This window comes from Clavelina lepadiformis, chromosome 6 (assembly GCF_947623445.1).
Source record: "Clavelina lepadiformis chromosome 6, kaClaLepa1.1, whole genome shotgun sequence".
Taxonomy (NCBI): Eukaryota; Metazoa; Chordata; class Ascidiacea; order Aplousobranchia; family Clavelinidae; genus Clavelina; species Clavelina lepadiformis.
This window is the reverse complement of record NC_135245.1, coordinates 4,556,147-4,576,458: the sequence shown is the minus strand read 5'-3', so window position 1 is coordinate 4,576,458 and position 20,312 is coordinate 4,556,147. Positions and strand designations below refer to the sequence as shown.

The following is a 20,312-nucleotide window of genomic DNA, read 5'->3' as shown; positions in this document are numbered from 1 at the left end:
GTGATGTATTTTTTAAATTAAGGCAAAAAAGTGGTAGGCAGAAAGAATGAAGTCAGACTTTCATTTGTATACACAGCAAGTTAACAAGGTTACCTAACTTATGAAAGGACTAGGTAGGAACATATTCTGTACAAAGTTTTGTTGCTGTTGTATTTGCAAGTTGGAATTAGCAGCTGGTTGCACAATCTTAATAGTTTCAATTGAAGTTTGAAGTTTTGCGAATTGCGGGAGAAATAGACTAAGGCAAAAATCTTTTGGTGAATGGCCGTAGTTTCATTATTTAATGATATCTTCTTGTCTGGGCAAATTACAAGTTTGGCCTTTGTAGCAACATTTCCAACCTTATACGCAGTCAGACTTTCGGGACCAGATCTAGGCTATAGTAGTAGGCTATACAAGTGCACAACCGCACAGGATGCTTTTGTATACTTGACTAGACCACTGCTACTGAAATTGTGACGTCATCTTGTTGTGCACTAGTACAGGGCTTCTCAAACTTCTTGGGTCTGCGACCCCATTTTAGAAAAGAAATTTCTATGCGACCCCTTGAGAGGTAGCCTACACATTAATGATGTTAAAACTATAAACGTCCAATTACAAATCTCAAGTCGTATTTTTGTCTCTGGCAAAATCAAGTGCACACATTCCACTGAAGTACAGTAACTGTAGCCTGCAGTAATAAAAGAATCTCATAATGGAAACAGTAAAGCGAATAAAAAATAATCGAAAAATAATTCAATTTATAAAAATTAAATTTGTTTCACGACCCCAAAATTACATTTTGCGACCACAAACGTGGTCGCGACCCACAGTTTGAGAAGCCCTGCACTAGTATACTAGACCCTCGAGACCTTCTGCGGTTACAGGCCTAGTTCAGTAGTTGCCTTAAGTTATTTAAATTTGTTAATTGGTTTGTAATAACATTTCTTTTTAGAGTATTGTATTGTTTATTAAAAGTATTAATTAAGAAAATTAAATACTAAAATAGCCATTATGCAAAGGCAAACAGTTTTGATGCAACGTGTATATTTCTTTTACAGTCACAGCAAACCTGCTAAACCAGTGCAACTGCAGTCATTTTGATTCATCTAAAATCTACTTTTCATTGAAATTCTGCTGAGAATGGTATGTGTAAAATCCAGACTGAATTTTTTTTTATTTTTTAGGGTGAGAAATCCGCCATGTAACAAAAAAGTACATACGCTTATTTGAATGAAATTTAGAAAATGCAACTTGCGTGAACTGGTAGCACTTGGTTTTTGTCTGTTTAGGTAGCTAGCAGCAAGCAAAATAAGTATCTTTTTTACTTTAAAGCAGGAAAATGCTAGTTAGGTAAACAGCTGCTGGTGAATGAAGTTGCAAGATGCCGATATGATAAACAGCATTTAATTTGCGAATTTGAAAAATGCCATTCAATGGGAAATGATATGCAATGTTTTCTTCTCAATTAATGTGGAACTAATTTCTTCAAACATAACTCTCACCTTTACGATTGCATATGGGTAAATCACAACAAAAATATTAACTCCCTTTAATTCTGTCAGATGAAAATAATGTTAAACAATTGAACTTTTCATCCTCTAAGTGTACATAAATTTTTTATGACTCAACTTATACAAACCTTTTCATTTATAAAAAGAAGTCACCGATATGAGATTTGAACCACAGAGATTCAGTGTGGAACCCACAGACAGTAATTACCAGGTCACATATGTATCTAAATCTTATATATCTCTAAAAGTGATTGCCATACATACATCAACAGCTGGAAATTAGCCGGTTACTGTATTGAGATTTTTCAGTTTCAATACTGTGGAGGCTGGTAATAGTCTTGATTTTACATTTCTCACAAAGTTTGCAAACTTTCCAATCTGGTTATAAAGTATGAATTCAATATTTATGCAAGAGAAGTTGATAGTACTTGCATAAATATTTTAATATATACTAAGTATTATTCTGATCATAAACGTTTTTTTCATACCATGCTATTGATTAACACTTGTTAACAACATTATTTAACTCATCTTTAATCTTTCTGAGTTTCTTGTAAAGCCTAAACTTCACATGTGACCACTATTTATTGGTGTGCATTAATGAAAATGCAATTGCAGCTTGTATGTGTTATATTGGCTCTTTAGATAAAACCACTTTCTCGTCGTGAGAATTACTTGAATTAAGGTGGTCCACTGAATTGTTCATTTACTTTAGGAATCCATTAAAAAATTCCTTTTACACTCAAATACATCAAAAGTGAACGAGCGGGTAGAGTTGATAGATGAAGTCTTGCAATTTTTATCATCGAAACCAGGTAAATTTCTTAATCATGAAATAAATGAAAATTTAATAATGCAGTAACATTTGCCATGCAACCCTTCGCAACATACTTCAAGAAATTTTTTTCATTTGCATACAGATGTTGCTGATGGTGTTTTGCGTGCCTGCATGTCTGGCTTATTTGTAACCTTGGGTCTGTATCAAGACCAGCTGTCCAGAAGAAAATGTATTTCTCTCATTGATTGTTTACTAAAAAAATTTTCCTCTGTTTCCGTACCTGGCTTAATTAATGGCTTGGATGCTGTTGCACAGCAAAGTGTAATGAGAACACCAAAGTATGTTTATCAGCTGTAGCATTATATGTAAATGTAACATTATTTTATAAGGAGCAGTTTTGAATAAATGATTAAATATACACTACAGATAGATAAATATATTTTATAGATGTATGGTCATTATCTATCGTTGGTTAGGTAATTTATTTGTTTCTAATAACCTACATTTTTATATTTTGTCAAAATCATATGCAAAAAGAAATTTTGTGTTTTTCATTGAGCTGATGTATTTATGATATGTATTGTTATGAAATAGCCGCAGTGAATCTGCAAAAGCTTTGGTTGCGTTATCTTGGACATGCAAGATTGCATCAACCTGCTTTGTGATGGATCCACCAAAATCTTCTGAGTGGAATAAACTTGTTGAAGTTCAAGCAAGGCTGTATTTTTCTGCCCAAGCAAGCCAGTCCAAATCCATCTGTGAAAGTGCAATGCGAAAAATGATAGTCCTATGGAAACAGGTACAGACTGTAGTGTACAGGTTTTGTTTGATTTAGAAATCATTTTTACCTTTGCATCGTTTCTTATGTAATAGACCAAGCTTTAGGTTTCATATTTATTGGGTATGCAACATGTACTCAGAGAAAGTCTAAAGAGATAGCGAATTTCTTATGTGAATATGAATATTCATATGTGAATTATTTTATAGCAGTAATTCAACAACATATACCTGGCAACAATACATTTTAATTCATTGATATGTTCTATGACCATAATCCTCTAATGTTGTTTGTGCAGATTCCAGAAGCTTTTCAGAAGTATAGTGGAGTGTTGCTGACAAGTGATTCAAATTTTGCCAACTTTGTTTTACTAGGAGCCTTATCTGCATTTGATAAAACTTCTTTTGAATCAAGGAAAGATGATATCATTTCATCTTTTGTGAAATCGATCATTATATGCAAAGTACCAGTTGAATCCCATGCACTGGTAATTGCTTAAAAAAACAAAAATGTTAATTGAAAACTTATAACATGGAAAATTTAAAACAAGCTTTATTTTTTTAACTCTTGTAATTTTTGTGTAGGTTGGTTGTGCATCTGTTGTAAAAGAGATTGACCATACAAATTTCCAAAACGTTATCATTCCTGCAATGCAAAAAGCTCTTTTAAGAAGTCCAGAAAATGTTCTTCAAAGTCAGTCTCAGTAATACTTCACATTGAAAAAAAAACAATCTATGTAGACACGCAGATTAATTATGCATTACTCCATTAGTGATTAGATATGCTTGAATATTGACAGTTTCCTTAACACTAGTACTCATTTCAAAGCTTGGCATAACATGCTGAAATTGCAGTTTTTCTACATACCAATAAGTGCAGGGTTTTACCTATTATTATGTTGCATTAATTTTTCATTTGTAGATTTTGTACATTTCCTTTATTTGAAATCCTCTTTTTGCAGCAATCAAAAGCATGATGAGAAATGTGTCCATTGATCTCAGTCGTCACGCTCTCATCCTTGTGAAGATGTTGGCAGCCCAACTGATTTCTAAAAATGATGCAAATCGCCAAGTTGCTGAAGCTGCTGTAACTGCACTTTCAATTCAATGCAGTGACGCCGAAGCTGTTGGAGAAACAGCCAAATATCTCTTTGGTGTTTTGAAAGGTTGAAATTCTGTTTTGTTTAGAATTCGAGTGACAGTAGCTGATCATAGATTACTTCTTTGATTTTGATAAAACACTTCTGCTATGTTGGTGCGTTTGCCATTACTTTATTTTTAGTATCCACTTTACCATTTTGCTTGGTAAAGCATCAGGTATAATAATTAATATAGAACTCTAACAATATTTCCCTAACTGATCTGTTATTGTTTATTTTGATGATAAGGATCAGAAGGGAAACTGTCTGTTGCTGGCCAGAAGCTTTCTGTACTTCATGCCATTGCTGGTCTTAGTCAAAGCCCCATTGGCGGTGGACAGTCAGCTGTTGAACTTGTTCGCTCTGTTGTGGTTCAGTTCCTTCCGTTTTTACAGCAGGTTTGGTAACAATGATATTTCAGTGTGCATGCATGTTTTGATTTTTGCCAAAGCTTTGTTGATGACAACTGGTACAGTACATCTTGCTGTTAGGCTTTAAAGACAAATTTTTTACTGCAATAGAAAATATCCTGTATATTGTTTGATAGATGGCCCACTCACTGTACTTCAAACCGTGGTTAGTGTTTAAGCTGCCACTACTCATTAATTGTGTTTCACTGAAGAAAAAACTGTCGTAACCCGTAATCTAATTTACTTTATCCAAACAGCACCTAGAATATTAAAATTGTATACATAGGAAGTCCATGAAGGAACATTAGTTGAGGCTGCAAATGCCATGGTTGGATGGTGTTCGAAACTGCGCAGTGATGTCCCTCATGAGCTCATTGATTGGTTTGCAAAGGCTCCTGCTTTAAAAGTTTCCACTCCAAATGTTCGGACGGCTTACATTGATTGTATGATTGCCACTTTTAAAATGGATAACATTCAGATGGTGAGTTTTTACAAAACGTCTATGGAACAAGTCCGTTACAATCGAATTACCATTATTTGTTTGACAGTTGTATTCACAGTCAAGTTAACTATGGTATGGGTTTGCTCATTGGATTTGGATGTAAGCAATTGTTTTTAATCACGTATGCTTTCTCAATCAGGTTGAAAAACTGATCCCTTACCTTCTTCAAAGCGTGGAAAAAGCCAGCCAGATGCATTCTCAAGTGTCCCTTGTTACTGAAGCTCTCTATGCCTCATGCATATTGATTAAACTTGAAAACATTGAATTCAAAAAATGTAAGAAAGCCGACTTAAAATTTCTATGCGGCAGACCTGTCAATAATGACATGGTTTTGTTTCTCTGTAAGATTTTGCGTGATATTTTATGTTATATTTCTTTGTTTAGCTTACAAGTTTAACAATTTTTGGACAACTATTTTGGATGGGAAAAAATCCTTGTTTACAAGTGTCAAATTTCTACAAAATGCCTCTGATGATGCTCTTTTGAAACTGGAAAATTTGATTTTCCATCTCTTCTTAGACAGCCCCCAGAAGATGCAAGGAGATGCTGCCAAGTTAGTTTTTTTTTAATTTTTCAACATATTGCTACTGAGTGTCTTCCGAATTCAGTGGGCTTTATATTACATGAGCTCTTTAAAACTTGCATACCTCTAAGCCTAAAAGTTAATTTTCAAGGTATGCCGTCATATCATTTTCCTCTGTAAATTTAGTTGAAATCAAAATGCAGTTGTTCTTTTGTATATGTTCATTTACACATGAGGACTTTAATGTTTCCTTTGTTATATAAACCTTCCTGGTTTTAGCCGTTTTGAAGTAGGACCTTTAATACTGAAGAAGCCTAATAATTGGGTTTGGGTCTATTTTTGGTGTACATTTTTTTTGAAATAACACGGTATACCCAGCATTGTGTGCAAAAATATGTTTAATTTATGGTGTCACTTTTACATGTAAATTTTGTTGTATATTATTTCTGTCAATTCATAGGCCTTATTACAAGAGTTTGACACACATTCTTCTCAACAAGCCATGGCCTCTGCGAAACGCCGTGATGAAAACAATAAAAAAGTTGATCGCTTCATTTGAAGGTGCAGTTGCCATTTTATTTAGCTAGTATCAGTTACTTCACCAATCCACTCATGCTTGTGATGACCATATTATGTTGAACCCAACGAAATCTTTAAAAACTCATTGGTTGTTACATCTTACAACAGGGTATGACCACTGTGTTGCACTTCTTATGGAATTAAGAAGTGTGTTGGAGCTCCCTCATGTGCTCAATTTTGAGACGGTTGATGAAAATTCAGAGGCACCAGGAATAACTGTCATTCCACGAAGGTATGAAAATGCCTTGCGTTGCATTGTTGATGCTCCCGGATTCAAAACGGATGAGAGTAATGCCCAGAAAATGGCACTTCTGCTTCTAACTGACGCTTATCAACCATGTATAAGTATGTTCCATTCTTCATTATCGTTAAAATTATTTTGATTTAATCTGACATAATGTTAAGTAATGCAATTTTTAACGACAGTACATGAAACAATATAAACAATGAATCTTAAGCTCAGTTGTGGGATTTAAATGGTTTGGTTGAACCAGTATTAAAACAAGCAAACCGGCCGTTAAAATGTAGCCCGTAGTTGAATATCTTCTACTTGAGGGCAGTTGTTGAAATAGATTTGTTTGATAAAGTTTTCAACCTACCACTGCAACAAGTTACAAAATTTTGCAAGGTTAAAATTTGACACTCGTTGTCGTTACTGAATGTACCAGATAACTTAGTAATCTGTACTCTTAACGTTTCAGGGTTTGTTAACAATCACCTCTGGACAGATTTCCTCTTCAAAGCTAAATTTGATGCTCATGATTTTATCGAAGCCAACATGGTTGCGATCACAAACTTGCTGATAAAAGTTTCAGAAAATACTAAAGTAGGTTTGTTTAAGCTTTTGTAATTTAATTTTTATATCCTAAGTTGCGTTAACTGTTTTATTAACTTAAATTTTAAATTTGCTTTTATCGACGGTTTGATTGGAACACTTTGCATTTAACTGGTTAAGGCCAGTTTAGCGGCTTTAGCTGATGTAGTTCGTATCGCTCCTGATGTGATGATGCCAGTTCTGACAAAGGAACTGCTTGACGTCTTGCAACTACCTGACTTAAGTAATGTAACCAGGCGAGAGTACGAGATTATGACGACCCCGGAAGGGTCACTCTATAACATGGCAATCATAGACAGGTATAAACTATCTAAGGAAGCTATTCGTATTACAATATCATGTATTGACAAGTCGAATGTGTTGTTGACTGTGGATCGCAATGTTATTTTTAAGAAACTGGTCTTGTTTTGTGCAAACTATTTCATCACAACTGTTTTTAGTCGCAAGTTACGAAATTACCAGTTTCAATTACAAATTTTAACTCAATATTATTTTAGCTTTTTTCTTAATAAGTTCACTTGTTGATTCACCAAACTTCAATTCTCCAGCGCACCAAAGATCGGATCGAATAAAAACGTAAAACGTGAAAATAAAGCTTACTCGTACAAAGATCAATTGATGGAGGAAGAACTCCGAAAAGAGCTTGAGCTCAAGAAGAAACAGAGGGACACTGGCGGGGTGCAAGGGTCGGGGGGTCATGGCCCCTCGACCTCAGACATTCTTAAACAGCAAAACCTGTCCAAGAAACAGAAGGAAATGGTGGAACAGGAAGTAGAGAAAGAAGCAGCCATTCGAAAGAAACTTCAACAGGTTTGTAACATCTTTTTTTGCAATAACCTTTGTTAATCGCATACTATTCTTGTTCAAACAATTTCTACGTGCATATACCTCTTTATATACGATGATGTTGCTCATGAAATTCTGCTCAAAAACATTTAACACAACTATAAACCGTAAACATGCAAATAGGTTGATGCTAAATTCCAAAAAGCATGCAACATGTTCAAGGCGATAGTTGGAGTTAGTGATATAACCAGTGGGTTACCTGAGCATGTGGTGGCTCTGATAAGCCCGTTATTATCCTTGCTCTCATCATCATTGTGTTCAACTCGTGCCCAAGACCTCTTTGTTTCTCTTAATAACATCATAACTCCCGTTGATCTTCGACCAGTAGGTAATATAATTCATTTCGTTATTTCAAAAGTAAACTTTTAGTCAATTTTTGATGCTAAGGTTTATCTTTATCACTTGCTTGATTTTGTACAGGTCTTCAGACTGCATTTGTCACCTTAAGACTTTACAAGCCTGTTAGTGATGTCAATATACATTGGTGCTATGAAGAGTTGGACAAAAATGTTATCCGAATAAACACAAAATTGGTTAAAACTTTTCAGACAGGTTTGATATCGTTGCCATTCTTTCAGCTTTCAATTCTTTCATCATAAAGGTTGTAGTTCCGTTCATCATTCATTCGTATTCGGTACATTCCAGCTTCAGCTCCTGCTGCCACGTACTGCTATTTCTTCCCTTTCTTGCATCACTTGCTGCTGAATGATGGTGCCGTCATTGACAGTGATGTGGAGGCAATGTGTTCGGCTCTGCGCCTGGTGCTCAAACATGTTAAAGTTCATGCTCGTGAGAAAATATTGCAGAGAGCTTGGATTATCAAAAGTATGTGTAAGCTCATTGGGACTTCGTTGGTCCAAGTCCAGCTACTTGCAACTGAAGTTTTGGAAGCCACATGTGAGGCTACTCAAACCAGGTAACTAGTGCAGTTTCAAGCGTTTCGCCAATTGTCACTTTACTGATTGTTTACAGTAAATGTAAGTTGACAGTCTTTTTGCTTTCACAACCACACAAAGAGTTTGAAATACAGCTTGCAGTAGTAACGAAGAGATGCAATGGATTTTTTGTTTTCAGTAACACCATTATGGATGAGGTTGAACTGCTGCTGCAAGCTTTGTTGTCCCCTGTAGTAGGTCTGAGAAGTGCAGCCCTGAAGGTACTTACAAATACAGTACTTTAAACTATATTTCGAAAGTATTTTTTAACCTGTGTATTACATTTTTGCAAATGTTATTTGTAAATTACAGCAAAAAATATACTGAAATACAGCACAGCTGTCAGTATTGCAATTACGTTTGTAAATTGCCAGAACACATTAGTTTAGTGTCACGCATTTAAAAATGCTGTTTGTATTTTTCTTTAAGGGTTTGATATTATTGCAAAACAACTTGAGATCACTGAGTGCAGAAAATACCACTCAACTCCATATTGTTCGACGTGTGTGGATTGCAAAGCATGATTGTGAAGAAGACAATCAAAAATATGCCAATGATCTGTGGAAAAAGCTTCGCTACAAACTTCACTCATCAATATGCACCGATATCTTGGTGATTCATTCATTCATTGATTTTAATCTGTAATCCAACATGGCTGAAATTTAAATTATTTTAGGTTCTGCTGCTTTAAGTTATTTGAGTTAGAGCGAGTCGAGTTAATGAACTTTGACCTGTTCTGCATAAGTTGAGTGTCTAACTTAATTTAACTAGCACAGATATGAAAATCTACAAAGAATAGCTTTGAAGCGGTGCGGTAGCATTGAATTCATCATCACTTATGTAAGTTATGTAAGTTATGCTCACTTATGTAACTGTTCAGGAAGATGTTCAGCATCACGAACCAGTGATACAGGAAGCTGCTGCAGCGTCACTTCATTCATCACTGGAGCTCCATGAAGAGCTTACACCTCTTGTACTTCAGCAGCTCATTGATATTTACAATGAAAAGCTGGATGTGAGTCATTACCACGACAAATATGTGACCTTCTGTTTGATTAATAAATTAATATTAAAGGATGTGTAAAAATTTATTGTAGCTATAAATTTATTGTAGTTTTTGTATCAGTTACAGCAGTGGTGCTCAAACTATGCGTCACGACACCCTGGTGCGTCGTTTTAGTTTTCCAAGAGCGTCACACAATAATTCTGTTTCGTAGCTAACCTTATATCAGCTTATGTTATAACAATATTTAATTTCGTCGCACCATAATTTACTATCTCCTGGCACATGAATTCAAATTCTCCCAAAATTTGATAAACTTTGCGAAAGCAAACAAGCCCAAACATAACATTAAATGACATTCTTTTTTATTCATATTTCATTTTTTGTTGTATCAATAAATACAACTTTGATAATAAGCGTCTTTATTAGATTCTTACCGCTGGTGCGGCGCAAGTCCAGCAACCTTTTCCAAAGGTGTCGCAACGAAAAAATTTTGAGAATCACTGAGTTACAGAAATGCTTTATTAAACCATAAAACTACTAAGGGTGCAAGGTGCAGCTGTTATGTTCTCTGTGTTTGTTTTCCAAGTTTATTGCATCATTTTCTTTGTGGTTGTCATAGCAACCTCCTCCTGTGCTGGATCAGCTTGGCCGTGTCATCTCTGAATCTCCTCCTGATGAATATCAGGCCAGGATTGGAGTTGCTTTCTGTCTCTCAAAGATCTCGCCGCTTCTTCCGGAAGATCAAATTGAATCCCTTTTCTCGTTTTTCGTTCCTGACGCTTTGGGAGACCGACACCCTGAAGTGAGAAAATCGCTGTGTTATATTGGAGTAGAGAAAATTTTATAATTTCAAGTTTTGTACGCAGTGTGAAAGCCCACGCTTTGTTACTGGGATTGAATTGTTCTCATGAAGTATAGAATTTTTGTGTTGGAATGAATATTGTGATATTTATTTCTTTGTCAAAAGGTCCGAAGCAAGATGCTGGATGCTGCCCTGCAAGCTGTCAATGACCATGGTAAGGATTCCACTTCAATTCTTCTGCAAGTTTTTGAGGATTTCCTTAAACAGGTATCGGCAACAACTCCATGTTTTCATTCACTGTCGTGTCCTATCCTGTCTGTGTATGTTTAGTTCTTGCATAATATTTGCATTAAGTTAACTAACAAATTGTCATGGTTTATTTTAATTATGATAAGTTTTTCAACTGTGTGTTGGTATAGGCTCCGACATCTGAACGTTACGACACTGTACGGCAAAGCGTGGTCATTTTGCTTGGTACCCTAGCACGACATCTTGACAAGGACAACCCGAAAGTTAAACCCATTGTAGCAAAACTCACTGAGACACTTTCAACACCATCACAGCCAGTACGGATCAATCTTTTGCGACTGTTGACTGATTTTCCGTTACCTTTTATTGCATTTTCATAATATTTTTGCGCAAATAACTCCAACAGGTACAGCAGGCCGTTGCAAACTGTCTCCCTGCATTGGTCCCATCCATAAAAGCAGATGCACCTAATATCGTGCGAAAGTTGCTGGTTATTCTTTTGGAGTCTGATAATTATGGCGAAAGAAAAGGTGGGTTTTTCTTTGGTGATATTCTCCCAGTTTTTTTGGGAAATTAATTGCTGTAGCACTGATTGACAAAATGTCACTGTTTTGCTTACAGGGGCAGCATATGGGCTAGCTGGTATGGTGAAAGGACTTGGAATAATATCTTTCAAACAACTTGACATTATGACCAAGTTAACAGATGCCATTCAGGACAAGAAAAACTATAGGTTTCACACAAAAATTACTGCTTTGCTAAATATGTTTAAAGCCCAAAGGTTAAACTGCATGGTTTGTACAGTAAAAGTTTTTTATTTAGTATATATTTAATAAAAATGTTGTCGATGTACATGTATCTTTTACCACTTTATCTAGGCATAGAGAAGGTGCATTGCTTGCTTTTGAAATGTTCTGCACAATGTTGGGTCGTCTTTTTGAGCCATATATTGTTCATGTATTACCATATTTACTGCTTTGCTTCGGAGATGGAAATCAGTATGTTCGTGAGGTACATACTACATCAATCCTTGTAGATTTTTTAATTGTTTCTGTTTAAATAAGTTCATGAAATTTATTAAACAAGTTAAATAAAATTTTATTAACTTTAATTGTAATACTTTCTAAATCAATTCCAAACAAATTTTCTGTTTAAAATATTGCAGGCGGCTGATAACACAGCTCGTGCAGTCATGCGAAACCTGAGTGCTCATGGTGTCAGACTTGTTCTTCCGTCCCTTCTCAATGCACTCAATACAGATGATTCGTGGAGAACAAAGACTGGTTCTGCTGAGCTTCTGGGAGCGATGGCTTTTTGTGCTCCAAAGCAGCTGTCAGCTTGCCTGCCAAGCATCGTACCAAAGCTGTGTGAGGTTCTCACAGATTCACACCCAAAAGTTCAGAAAGCTGGTTAGTTTTTATCTTTATTGTTCCGGGAATAAATATTTTTATCTTCATTGCTGCGTCTGACTTCTGATTTTGGAATATGCTAAATTTTTGCTATGTATGTTCTGTTCACAAGTTTATTGTAAATTTTTCTATGTGTAAAATCGTTCTTTATGTAAAAGTAATACTATTGTGATAGGTCAGCAGGCTTTGAAACAAATCGGTTCAGTCATTCGCAATCCCGAAATCCAAGACATTAGTGATGTACTTCTGGCCGCCTTGAGTGACCCATCAAAGAAAACTTCAAAATGTTTACACATGCTTCTCAATACAAAGTAAGTGAAATATTATTTTACGCTATACGCAAAAATTTGTACCAACTTACTCAGAGGAGATTAATGTTAATGCACTTAGAGATCGAATATCAGATTTTTTAGTTGCTCAGCTTCCCTACCATTCATTCCATGCATACAGTAGCAATGATAAACTCAGACGCACAGTTGCATAAAAAACATCCTGTTAAACTATCATTGCATTAATAACAATCATTCAGCTGAACTTGTTTGTTTGTTTGCATTTTAGATTTGTCCACTTTATTGATGCACCTTCACTTGCATTAATTCTGCCGGTGGTTGAGCGCGCATTCCAGGATCGATCAACCGACACCCGCAAAATGGCCGCCCAGATTATTGGGAACATGTATTCACTCACGGATGAAAAGGTTGGTTGCATTCAAACTTCAGGCTACTTAGTTTTAAAACTTCACACCGGAAATTTTCCCCTTTTCCCTATCGTTGATAATGATTTTCGTGGTGTCAAAGAGTTACCTTATGTTAATACTGGTCTCATATTTCATAGGATCTGACCCCTTACCTGCCTGCTATTATTCCCGGGTTGAAAAATACCCTCCTCGATCCAGTCCCTGAAGTGAGAGCGATTGCCGCAAAAGCACTCGGCGCAATGGTGAAAGGAACAGGAGAGTCACAGTTTGAAGATCTTCTTCCTTGGTTGATGGAAAAATTAACATCAGAACAAACGTCCGTAGACAGGTGGGAGTTGTTGCTTATTTTTCGTGACAGTGTTGTGGTAAATTTAAGGTGTTTCCTTTTTCTGGTTAAAAGTGTTTAACTGTAGTTAATTGATTTATTAAAATAATTTTAGATCTGGAGCCGCACAAGGCTTAAGCGAAGTATTAGCTTCACTGGGAATGGAAAAACTCGACAAACTTATGCCAGAAGTAATAAAAACTGCTCAATCTGAAAATATCCTGCCCAGTGTTAGGGACGGTTACATTATGCTTTTCGTTTATCTGCCTCTTACTTTCGGAGACCGTTTTGTTAAATATATTGGAGATGCCATTCAGCCGATTTTAAAGGTATAACTTTTCATTACTACAGTCGTTATGTGCAGAAAAAAATATTGCTGTCTTTTTTTATAAATTATTCCAAAGTTATTGTAAAAACAGCTCTTTAGGAAAAGTTTTTTACCATAAGGATTTATTGTTACTTCGGGTGTTTATTGAAGGCTCTTGCTGATGAAAATGAATTTGTTCGCGCCACTGCTCTTTGTGCAGGACAACGCATTATTGCACAGTTTGCCGAAAATGCCATTCCCGTTCTTTTGCCTGAATTGGAAAAAGGATTGTTTGATGATAACTGGAGAATCAGGTCTGTTCAAATGCTGACACCAACAACGACACAAAATCAATTTATTTTTGATTAAAATTTACATTATTTAATATAAATGAGCAATTAACAGACCGTGGTATGGTATGACTTTGTTAATGAAATATGGTTAAAGTAAGACAAAAATGTGGTTTCTGTAGATTTATCATCGCATTTTCAGTAGAAGATCAAAGTAGTGATATTTTTAACATGTTTACAACAGACTGAGCTCCATCCAGTTACTCGGTGATCTTCTCTACCACATCTCAGGAGTAACCGGGAAGATGAGCGCAACTGGCGAGGAAGATGATAATTTTGGAACTGCTGAAGGGTTCAAGGTACTCTTCACTGCACTGTAACTTCACTTATTAGTGTGCAATGACATTATTGCCTCTTGTCCAGTATCCACTTAGAGTCTTAACTGTTACTGATCTAATAGGCTTTAGTTGAAACTCTGGGTCAAGATCGGAGAGACCTTGTTCTGTCTGGACTTTACATGGGAAGATTGGATGTTGCACTTCACGTGAGACAGTCAGCTCTTCATGTCTGGAAGATCATTGTCCCAAATACTCCCCGCATACTCCGTGAGATTCTTCCGACGCTTTTTAAACTTCTGCTAGGCTGCCTAGCGTCACAGAGTTATGACAAACGTCAGGTAATATCAGTTTGTTCACGAAAAGCGAACTCGCTGCTAACACAACTGTCGAAAGCTTAATTTGCTATTACTAATTAGTAATTACTATCACAGACAAAGGAAAAGTTACTAACTATCAAATCAGTGGCAGTGATGCACTTTGACAGATAAATTACTTAATGGCCTTTTTGTTGAATAAGCACACACCTCTAACATCATCATAGGTTGCTGCCAAGACCTTGGGTGATATTGTTCGCAAGTTAGGAGAGAGAATGCTCCCGGAATTGATCCCCATTTTGGAGCGTGGGTTGGATTCAGACGAGGCCTCACAGAGGCAAGGAGTCTGCATTGGTCTCACAGAGATAATAAAATCTTGCAGCAAAGACGCAGTAAGTTCTTTTCATGAAGAAACTTTGCTCGAAAAGCTTGGACTTCTTAAAATGCTTCTTTTATCATAAGGTCATTCTTCAATACTGTGCAAAATAACACAGCGCTGCATTCTGTGCATTACTCATGGCAATGTCTTTAGATTGTTGTTTTCACTGACAATTTGGTTCCAACTGTCCGTAAAGCTTTGTGTGATTCGTTACCGGGCGTACGGACTTCTGCATCTATTACATTCGAACACCTGCACAACACTATCGGTGTTCAGGCCTTGGATGAAATCTTACCATCTCTTTTGAGGCAACTACGTACGTTTTCTGCAAGAAGCTCAGAACCTTTGTTTACATTAAACTACACGTCCTGAAAACGTTTGTGTTCAAATATCAGACAAAATTCAGTTGTATTTGTGGTTACGTGGTCACTTAATGTAATAATCATTACGTCACGTCCTTAACGTGCGCGTTCTTTTTTTCACAGAAGACGAAGCGACATCAGAATACGCCGTTGATGGTTTGAGACAAATAATCGCAGTGAAAGGAAAAGTCGTTTTACCGTTTATTGTACCCAAGGTAATAGATAATGTCCCTCACACGTTCTAATTTACATTGCGTTTACTGTAGACATCAGGTTCAGTAACCTTACCGATCGTTGTTAAAACTGTAACCACATAACATGCCGTTCTTCAGCTTATAGAGCCGCCTGTTGATACTGAGGTTTTAGCTTTTCTTTCATCTGTGGCTGGCGAGGCACTGACCAGACATCTCCCTTCCATTCTCAAGGTACTTACTTTACAATGATCGAAATAAATTTTTTATGAGTTTATGGCGCAGACGCGTGAATACGCGCTTAAAAATAAAGATCTCTCTTGTTTCCGTGCAAAACTGTTACACGTCATCAAATTTCAGGCATTTTTGTCAGCCCTTGTCGAGGCCGACAACTCTGAAAACTTTTCAACGGTTTTGAAAGACGCGCGGAAAGTTCTCGTGAGTGTCGAAGGCGAACACGGGAATCGAATCGTCATCGACGATTTGCTGCTTGGCATTAAGAACCAGGACCCGCAAATGCGCTACATATCGCTTGTTTTACTTCATGCTTTCTGCAAGGTAGTTTCCCCCAATACACAGAGCAGATTTTTTGCTAGGTTTTTATCTCAACAGTTTTTTTGTTCAATTTATGGTGGTTTTATTATGTAGCCTTGTTTGTTAACTACTGGGCTTTAACATCATGTCTTCGTTTTTAGGAGACCAGTGCCGACTTCGGTGATTATGTGTCTGTTTTCATGCAAACTTGCATCAAACTTCTTGCCGATCGCGAAGTTCGAATTCAATCAGAAGCCTGGGACACTTTGTCAGCGGTCACCGCTACCCTGGACTCGGCAGACATGCAAAAACATATCAGTTCTGTTCGCTATGCTCTTCGCTATGTTAAAAACGACGAAGAGGTTGTGAAAACTGGCGTTTTGCCTGGTTTCTGTTTACCGAAGAAGGTAATTTATTTATTTATAAATTATTATTCCTTAATAAGTCCTGTAGCGTACCTGACCTTTACTGTTCGTCTTTGTAAATTTTTTAGGGTCTTGCGCCAATTCTACCCATATTCAGAGAAGGCATATTGAATGGTGCTCCAGATTTGAAAGAACAGGCAGCGAAAGGTATAGGGGAATGCATCATGTTTCTTACACCTGCTGCGTTGAAACCTTCCGTTGTCAACATTACAGGTTCGTGTTGAATTTATGTTTTTCGGGGGAAAAAAATTCTAAAGCTCCTCCAGCCTTAATTTTGTCCTTTTTGTAAAAGGCCCACTCATTCGAATTCTGGGTGATCGTTTCAGTTCGAACGTCAGGATAGCTGTTCTTGAGACCCTCTCATTGCTGCTGAAAAGGGTAATGCTGTGGTACATTTGGGACAGTTTGTATTTCCAAAATGCCGTATTAATTCAATATTACGTGGAATAAATACCAAGAGCCAAAAGTGTGGAAACTTTATTTGTTATTTGGATTTTCCCGTTCAATGCTACAAAAATATCGGTTGTAGCATCGATCGAAACGTCTGAAAAATAAATGTGTTCGCTGCTATATGGCTCTTGTATTCGTTTTATGCGTAAGTCGTAACACCTTGCTATCGGACGTTCTTATCCCTTGTACAATGTACACTGTCCTAGTTGACACAGAAGTTTTTTGGATTTTCTGTTAGGTTGGAGTGTTTTTGAAACCTTTCCTTCCCCAACTTCAAACTACATTCAGCAAAGCACTTCAGGATCCTAACAGACCAGTCCGCTTGCAAGCCGGCATCGCCCTCGCCCACCTGTCGTCAATCCACACAAGAGTCGATCCTTTATTTAACGAACTTAACAACAGCGTAAATTCTGCAGACGATGTGTCCATCAGGTTGGTTACTGTTTCAGTTATTGTTAACTATTTATGAATCCCGCTTTGATGATGATCATTTGATATGCAGAGAAACATCCCTGCAAGCTATGAGAGGCTGCATCGCAAATGGTGGAAAGAAACTGAGTGAAAAAGTTAAGTCAGATGTAAGTACAAGAATGCGTTCTTTAAGAACTAATCTACATCGGCGACGCCTTAATACACATTGTGCTGGTTTCGCGGATATTGAATCGATATTTGCTGCTCGTGGTGAAAAAAATTCACCAAGAGCTATAAAGTGGATTCAGACAATGAAATGCAACTTTTGTGCTCTCATTGTCCTGTGCATGATATGAGAGTTATGCGGTTGCAAACACGATTACGTCACCAAAGCTCTTTATATTTCTTATCGTCCTAGCTTACTTTATAAAACGATTATTGTGAGATTTAAAAAGTGTCAGACATGCCTTAATTTGGCTGTTGCGACCAAAGAAGGGCTAGGGTTGGTATAAGTCATCAAACTCATACGCCCATTGTCATCATGTACTTATCTGAAGTCCTTGAAGGACAACAGGTAAGGATCACCCAAACCGATGATGACGTAACTTGCAAACACTAGCTTTGTAAACATCTGAAAACAGTTTTTATTTGTGGTACATATGCAAAGCGCAACCTAACGCCAAAATAGGTCAAATTACAGTGAAAATTCTTGTGCTAATCAATTATCGCCGTTTCTTCAACTCTTTCTTACACTATTGCCAAGTTTTCAAAACTTTTCTAGAATTTTAATTTTTGTTTTGCTAACCCTTGTGTGTAGTGAGGTTATTTCGTTGTTGGTTATACTGTAGTAAAACTTTCCCGGTTAAAACAGAACTGCACAAAATTGTTTTAAACTCAAGATGTTTTTATGGCTGGGTGATACGTGAGCTTGTATGTTTCCAGCTAAAATCGACGCTATTAACACTGTTGAGCAATGATGAAGATGTTAGCAGATCTTCAGCTGCAGGTTGCCTTGGTAACCTGTGTTCATTCATCAGTGACGACGAATTGGCAGAAATCATAACTAAACATGTCTTGGGTAGGTAAATTGTTGGAATGTGAAAAGATTTTATTCTATGTTTACTTTTTGATATTGTATGCGGTTAGTGTATGCTTTGTTTCGTTGGGTAACAGGATTGCGTAAGTTTGAGACAAAGACATTATAAAAGTTCCTTGAATCTATTTCAAACAACAGCTAAAGACGCATCGGCCAGTTGGGCTTTGCGACAGGGTCGAAGCACGTTATTGGCGGTCATCTTAAAAGAAGCGCCTAACAAGATCATGACTGACCAATGGGAGAAGAAGGTTTTGGATCAAATTCAGAATCACGCGACCATGGACAGGGTAGTTACCATGAATAAAATCGTCTGTCTTTATAATTTGATGCGTATCTAAAAATGGTGACTGATAAGATTTATATGCCAGGTAGTAATGCGCGACACACAAAGGCTGTGAAAATGTCGTTACAATTGCAACGGACGGTGACTGGAATTGACTGTTTTCCGCTTGCAAAGTTCTTTAGAACGCTGAAAGCATATTACAATTTACCGCGATTTCTTCTTCCCAGGCGCAGATAATCACAGACGGCATACATGCGGCTGCTTATTTGCTTGTCCATTATACTCAGGAATCGAAAGACATTCCAAAACAAGTTACAGAGTCGTTGAAATTTGTAAGTGTTACTATACCCGCCAATCACTCTTTCGTTCTTTCCTAAGATCTTGAATAATATTTCAGGGGCTTGAGCATGGTTCCAATGACATGCGGATCGAAACTGCCCGTTCGGTCAATTGGAGCGGACGACAGCTCGCAAGACCGGTTGAGTCCGAATCAACCAACGGCATTTCGGGTATTTTCATAAACAGTCAGCTTAATGCGATTCTTATGCATATATGTTACCTTGCGCAATTTTCTTTTCATAGAACGTACCCTTTCAGAAAATACGCTCAATTTCATGATTAGTCTGTTGTTGGTTCTTACGCGTGAGAAGAATCCATCAGTGCGCACTGCTGGCGAGTACGCAATCGTTTCCCTTCTGAAACTCCGCGAAAACGAGCGGATCATGCAGGTTAGTTGGAACTCGGTTCTGCAAATGTTACTCGCTATTGCGTGTGCCGTGTTGGAGCAGCCAAGTGTTATAGTAATCGGTTAAAATGTAACCGCGCTTTATTGTAATTTCACGTTATTAGTTTGCAGAAGTAACGTGCGCGGACGATGTGTAAACGAACTGTTTGCCGCAGAATTAAATCTACATCGCTTGTCAGTGTCAGATTTTTGACGTCTGTTGCGAACTGTGCTAACTGTAACTGCTTCCGAGTACGTAAATTCTTACCATAATTTGGTATACGTTTTCGGTAATTCGTAGTCAGACGCGAACAACCAATTGCTTTAAAACACATATCTAGACCACATGTAAATATGCTATAAACGTTTTTCGCCTGCTCGCCGATATTGTTTGGTTGAAACGCAGAAACTGCTAGTTTGTGTGCAGGTTGTTCTTCTACGTGCGATTTCCCTGATCGTGACCTATGTTCAGTCAATTATTGTAAACCGCCTTTTTTTCTCAGAAATGTGCTGCAAGTTTGCCGAGCTCGGTTGCTTCAGGCCTGCTCGAGCTTTTCAAGCAGAAACTGAAGAGAGTGATCGCATCAACCGAACTTCTTGATGATATTGATAACAGCATAATAAAAACCTAGCGCCACGCCTGTGGGACAATGTGTAATTGCAAAATGGTGTCGAAGTGCCAGAAGTATTCTTTTTTTGCAAGCTCACTCAAACTGTTTTTAGCCCTATGTCTGATTGGCTTTTCGCATTTTGCCTTAATTACCATGGTGTGGTGGTGATACGTTTATTGACGGCAATAAACCATTTCACCAAATTCATTTTGATCAGTTTGGTGGTCGTTACTCATAGCCAGGCTTTTCTACAGAATAGGAATAACAAAAAAGAGTATGTAAAAAACCTAAT

General features: G+C 37.2%; 1 protein-coding gene and 1 non-coding gene across 4 annotated transcripts; one reads left to right on the top strand and one right to left on the bottom strand.

The window, feature by feature from the left end:
* The first annotated feature begins 95 nt into the window (after window positions 1-95).
* On the top strand, window positions 96-20,227 carry LOC143461551 (stalled ribosome sensor GCN1-like). Of its 3 annotated transcripts, none has more exons than XM_076959298.1 (53): window positions 96-257; window positions 1,041-1,125; window positions 2,209-2,308; window positions 2,414-2,609; window positions 2,866-3,070; window positions 3,348-3,536; window positions 3,634-3,742; window positions 4,011-4,214; window positions 4,437-4,585; window positions 4,884-5,078; window positions 5,239-5,374; window positions 5,484-5,652; window positions 6,083-6,183; window positions 6,310-6,546; window positions 6,903-7,027; window positions 7,157-7,335; window positions 7,585-7,846; window positions 8,006-8,210; window positions 8,303-8,434; window positions 8,528-8,798; window positions 8,957-9,038; window positions 9,247-9,429; window positions 9,698-9,832; window positions 10,443-10,625; window positions 10,791-10,892; window positions 11,045-11,191; window positions 11,281-11,404; window positions 11,496-11,607; window positions 11,753-11,885; window positions 12,040-12,283; window positions 12,459-12,594; window positions 12,842-12,980; window positions 13,118-13,308; window positions 13,421-13,634; window positions 13,784-13,926; window positions 14,147-14,261; window positions 14,363-14,578; window positions 14,782-14,946; window positions 15,087-15,249; window positions 15,419-15,510; window positions 15,628-15,720; window positions 15,847-16,044; window positions 16,182-16,427; window positions 16,514-16,658; window positions 16,738-16,823; window positions 17,134-17,327; window positions 17,398-17,473; window positions 18,249-18,384; window positions 18,541-18,689; window positions 18,913-19,017; window positions 19,083-19,194; window positions 19,283-19,413; window positions 19,913-20,227. In XM_076959298.1, exons 2-53 carry the CDS (start codon window positions 1,123-1,125, stop codon window positions 20,039-20,041), a joined length of 7,986 nt encoding a protein of 2,661 aa, XP_076815413.1. In that variant the 5' UTR covers window positions 96-257; window positions 1,041-1,122; the 3' UTR covers window positions 20,042-20,227. The 3 variants fall into 3 exon arrangements, with proteins under 3 accessions (XP_076815413.1, XP_076815411.1, XP_076815412.1); XM_076959296.1 differs by having other exon boundaries at window positions 19,268-19,413; XM_076959297.1 differs by lacking the exon at window positions 96-257 and adding an exon at window positions 320-871 and having other exon boundaries at window positions 19,268-19,413.
* LOC143463701 (U8 small nucleolar RNA) lies at window positions 17,763-17,903 on the bottom strand. Its single transcript, XR_013118453.1, has one exon. It is a non-coding gene; the product is annotated as a U8 small nucleolar RNA (small nucleolar RNA).
* Window positions 20,228-20,312: the final 85 nt, after the last annotated feature.

Excerpts from the sequence above, each read along its gene's own strand:
- LOC143461551 (XM_076959296.1), top strand. Across the intron at positions 2,309-2,413 it reads ATTTTTATCATCGAAACCAG|ATGTTGCTGATGGTGTTTTG; the intron begins GTAAATTTCTTA and ends ATTTGCATACAG. Across the intron at positions 16,659-16,737 it reads TTCCGTTGTCAACATTACAG|GCCCACTCATTCGAATTCTG; the intron begins GTTCGTGTTGAA and ends TTTTTGTAAAAG.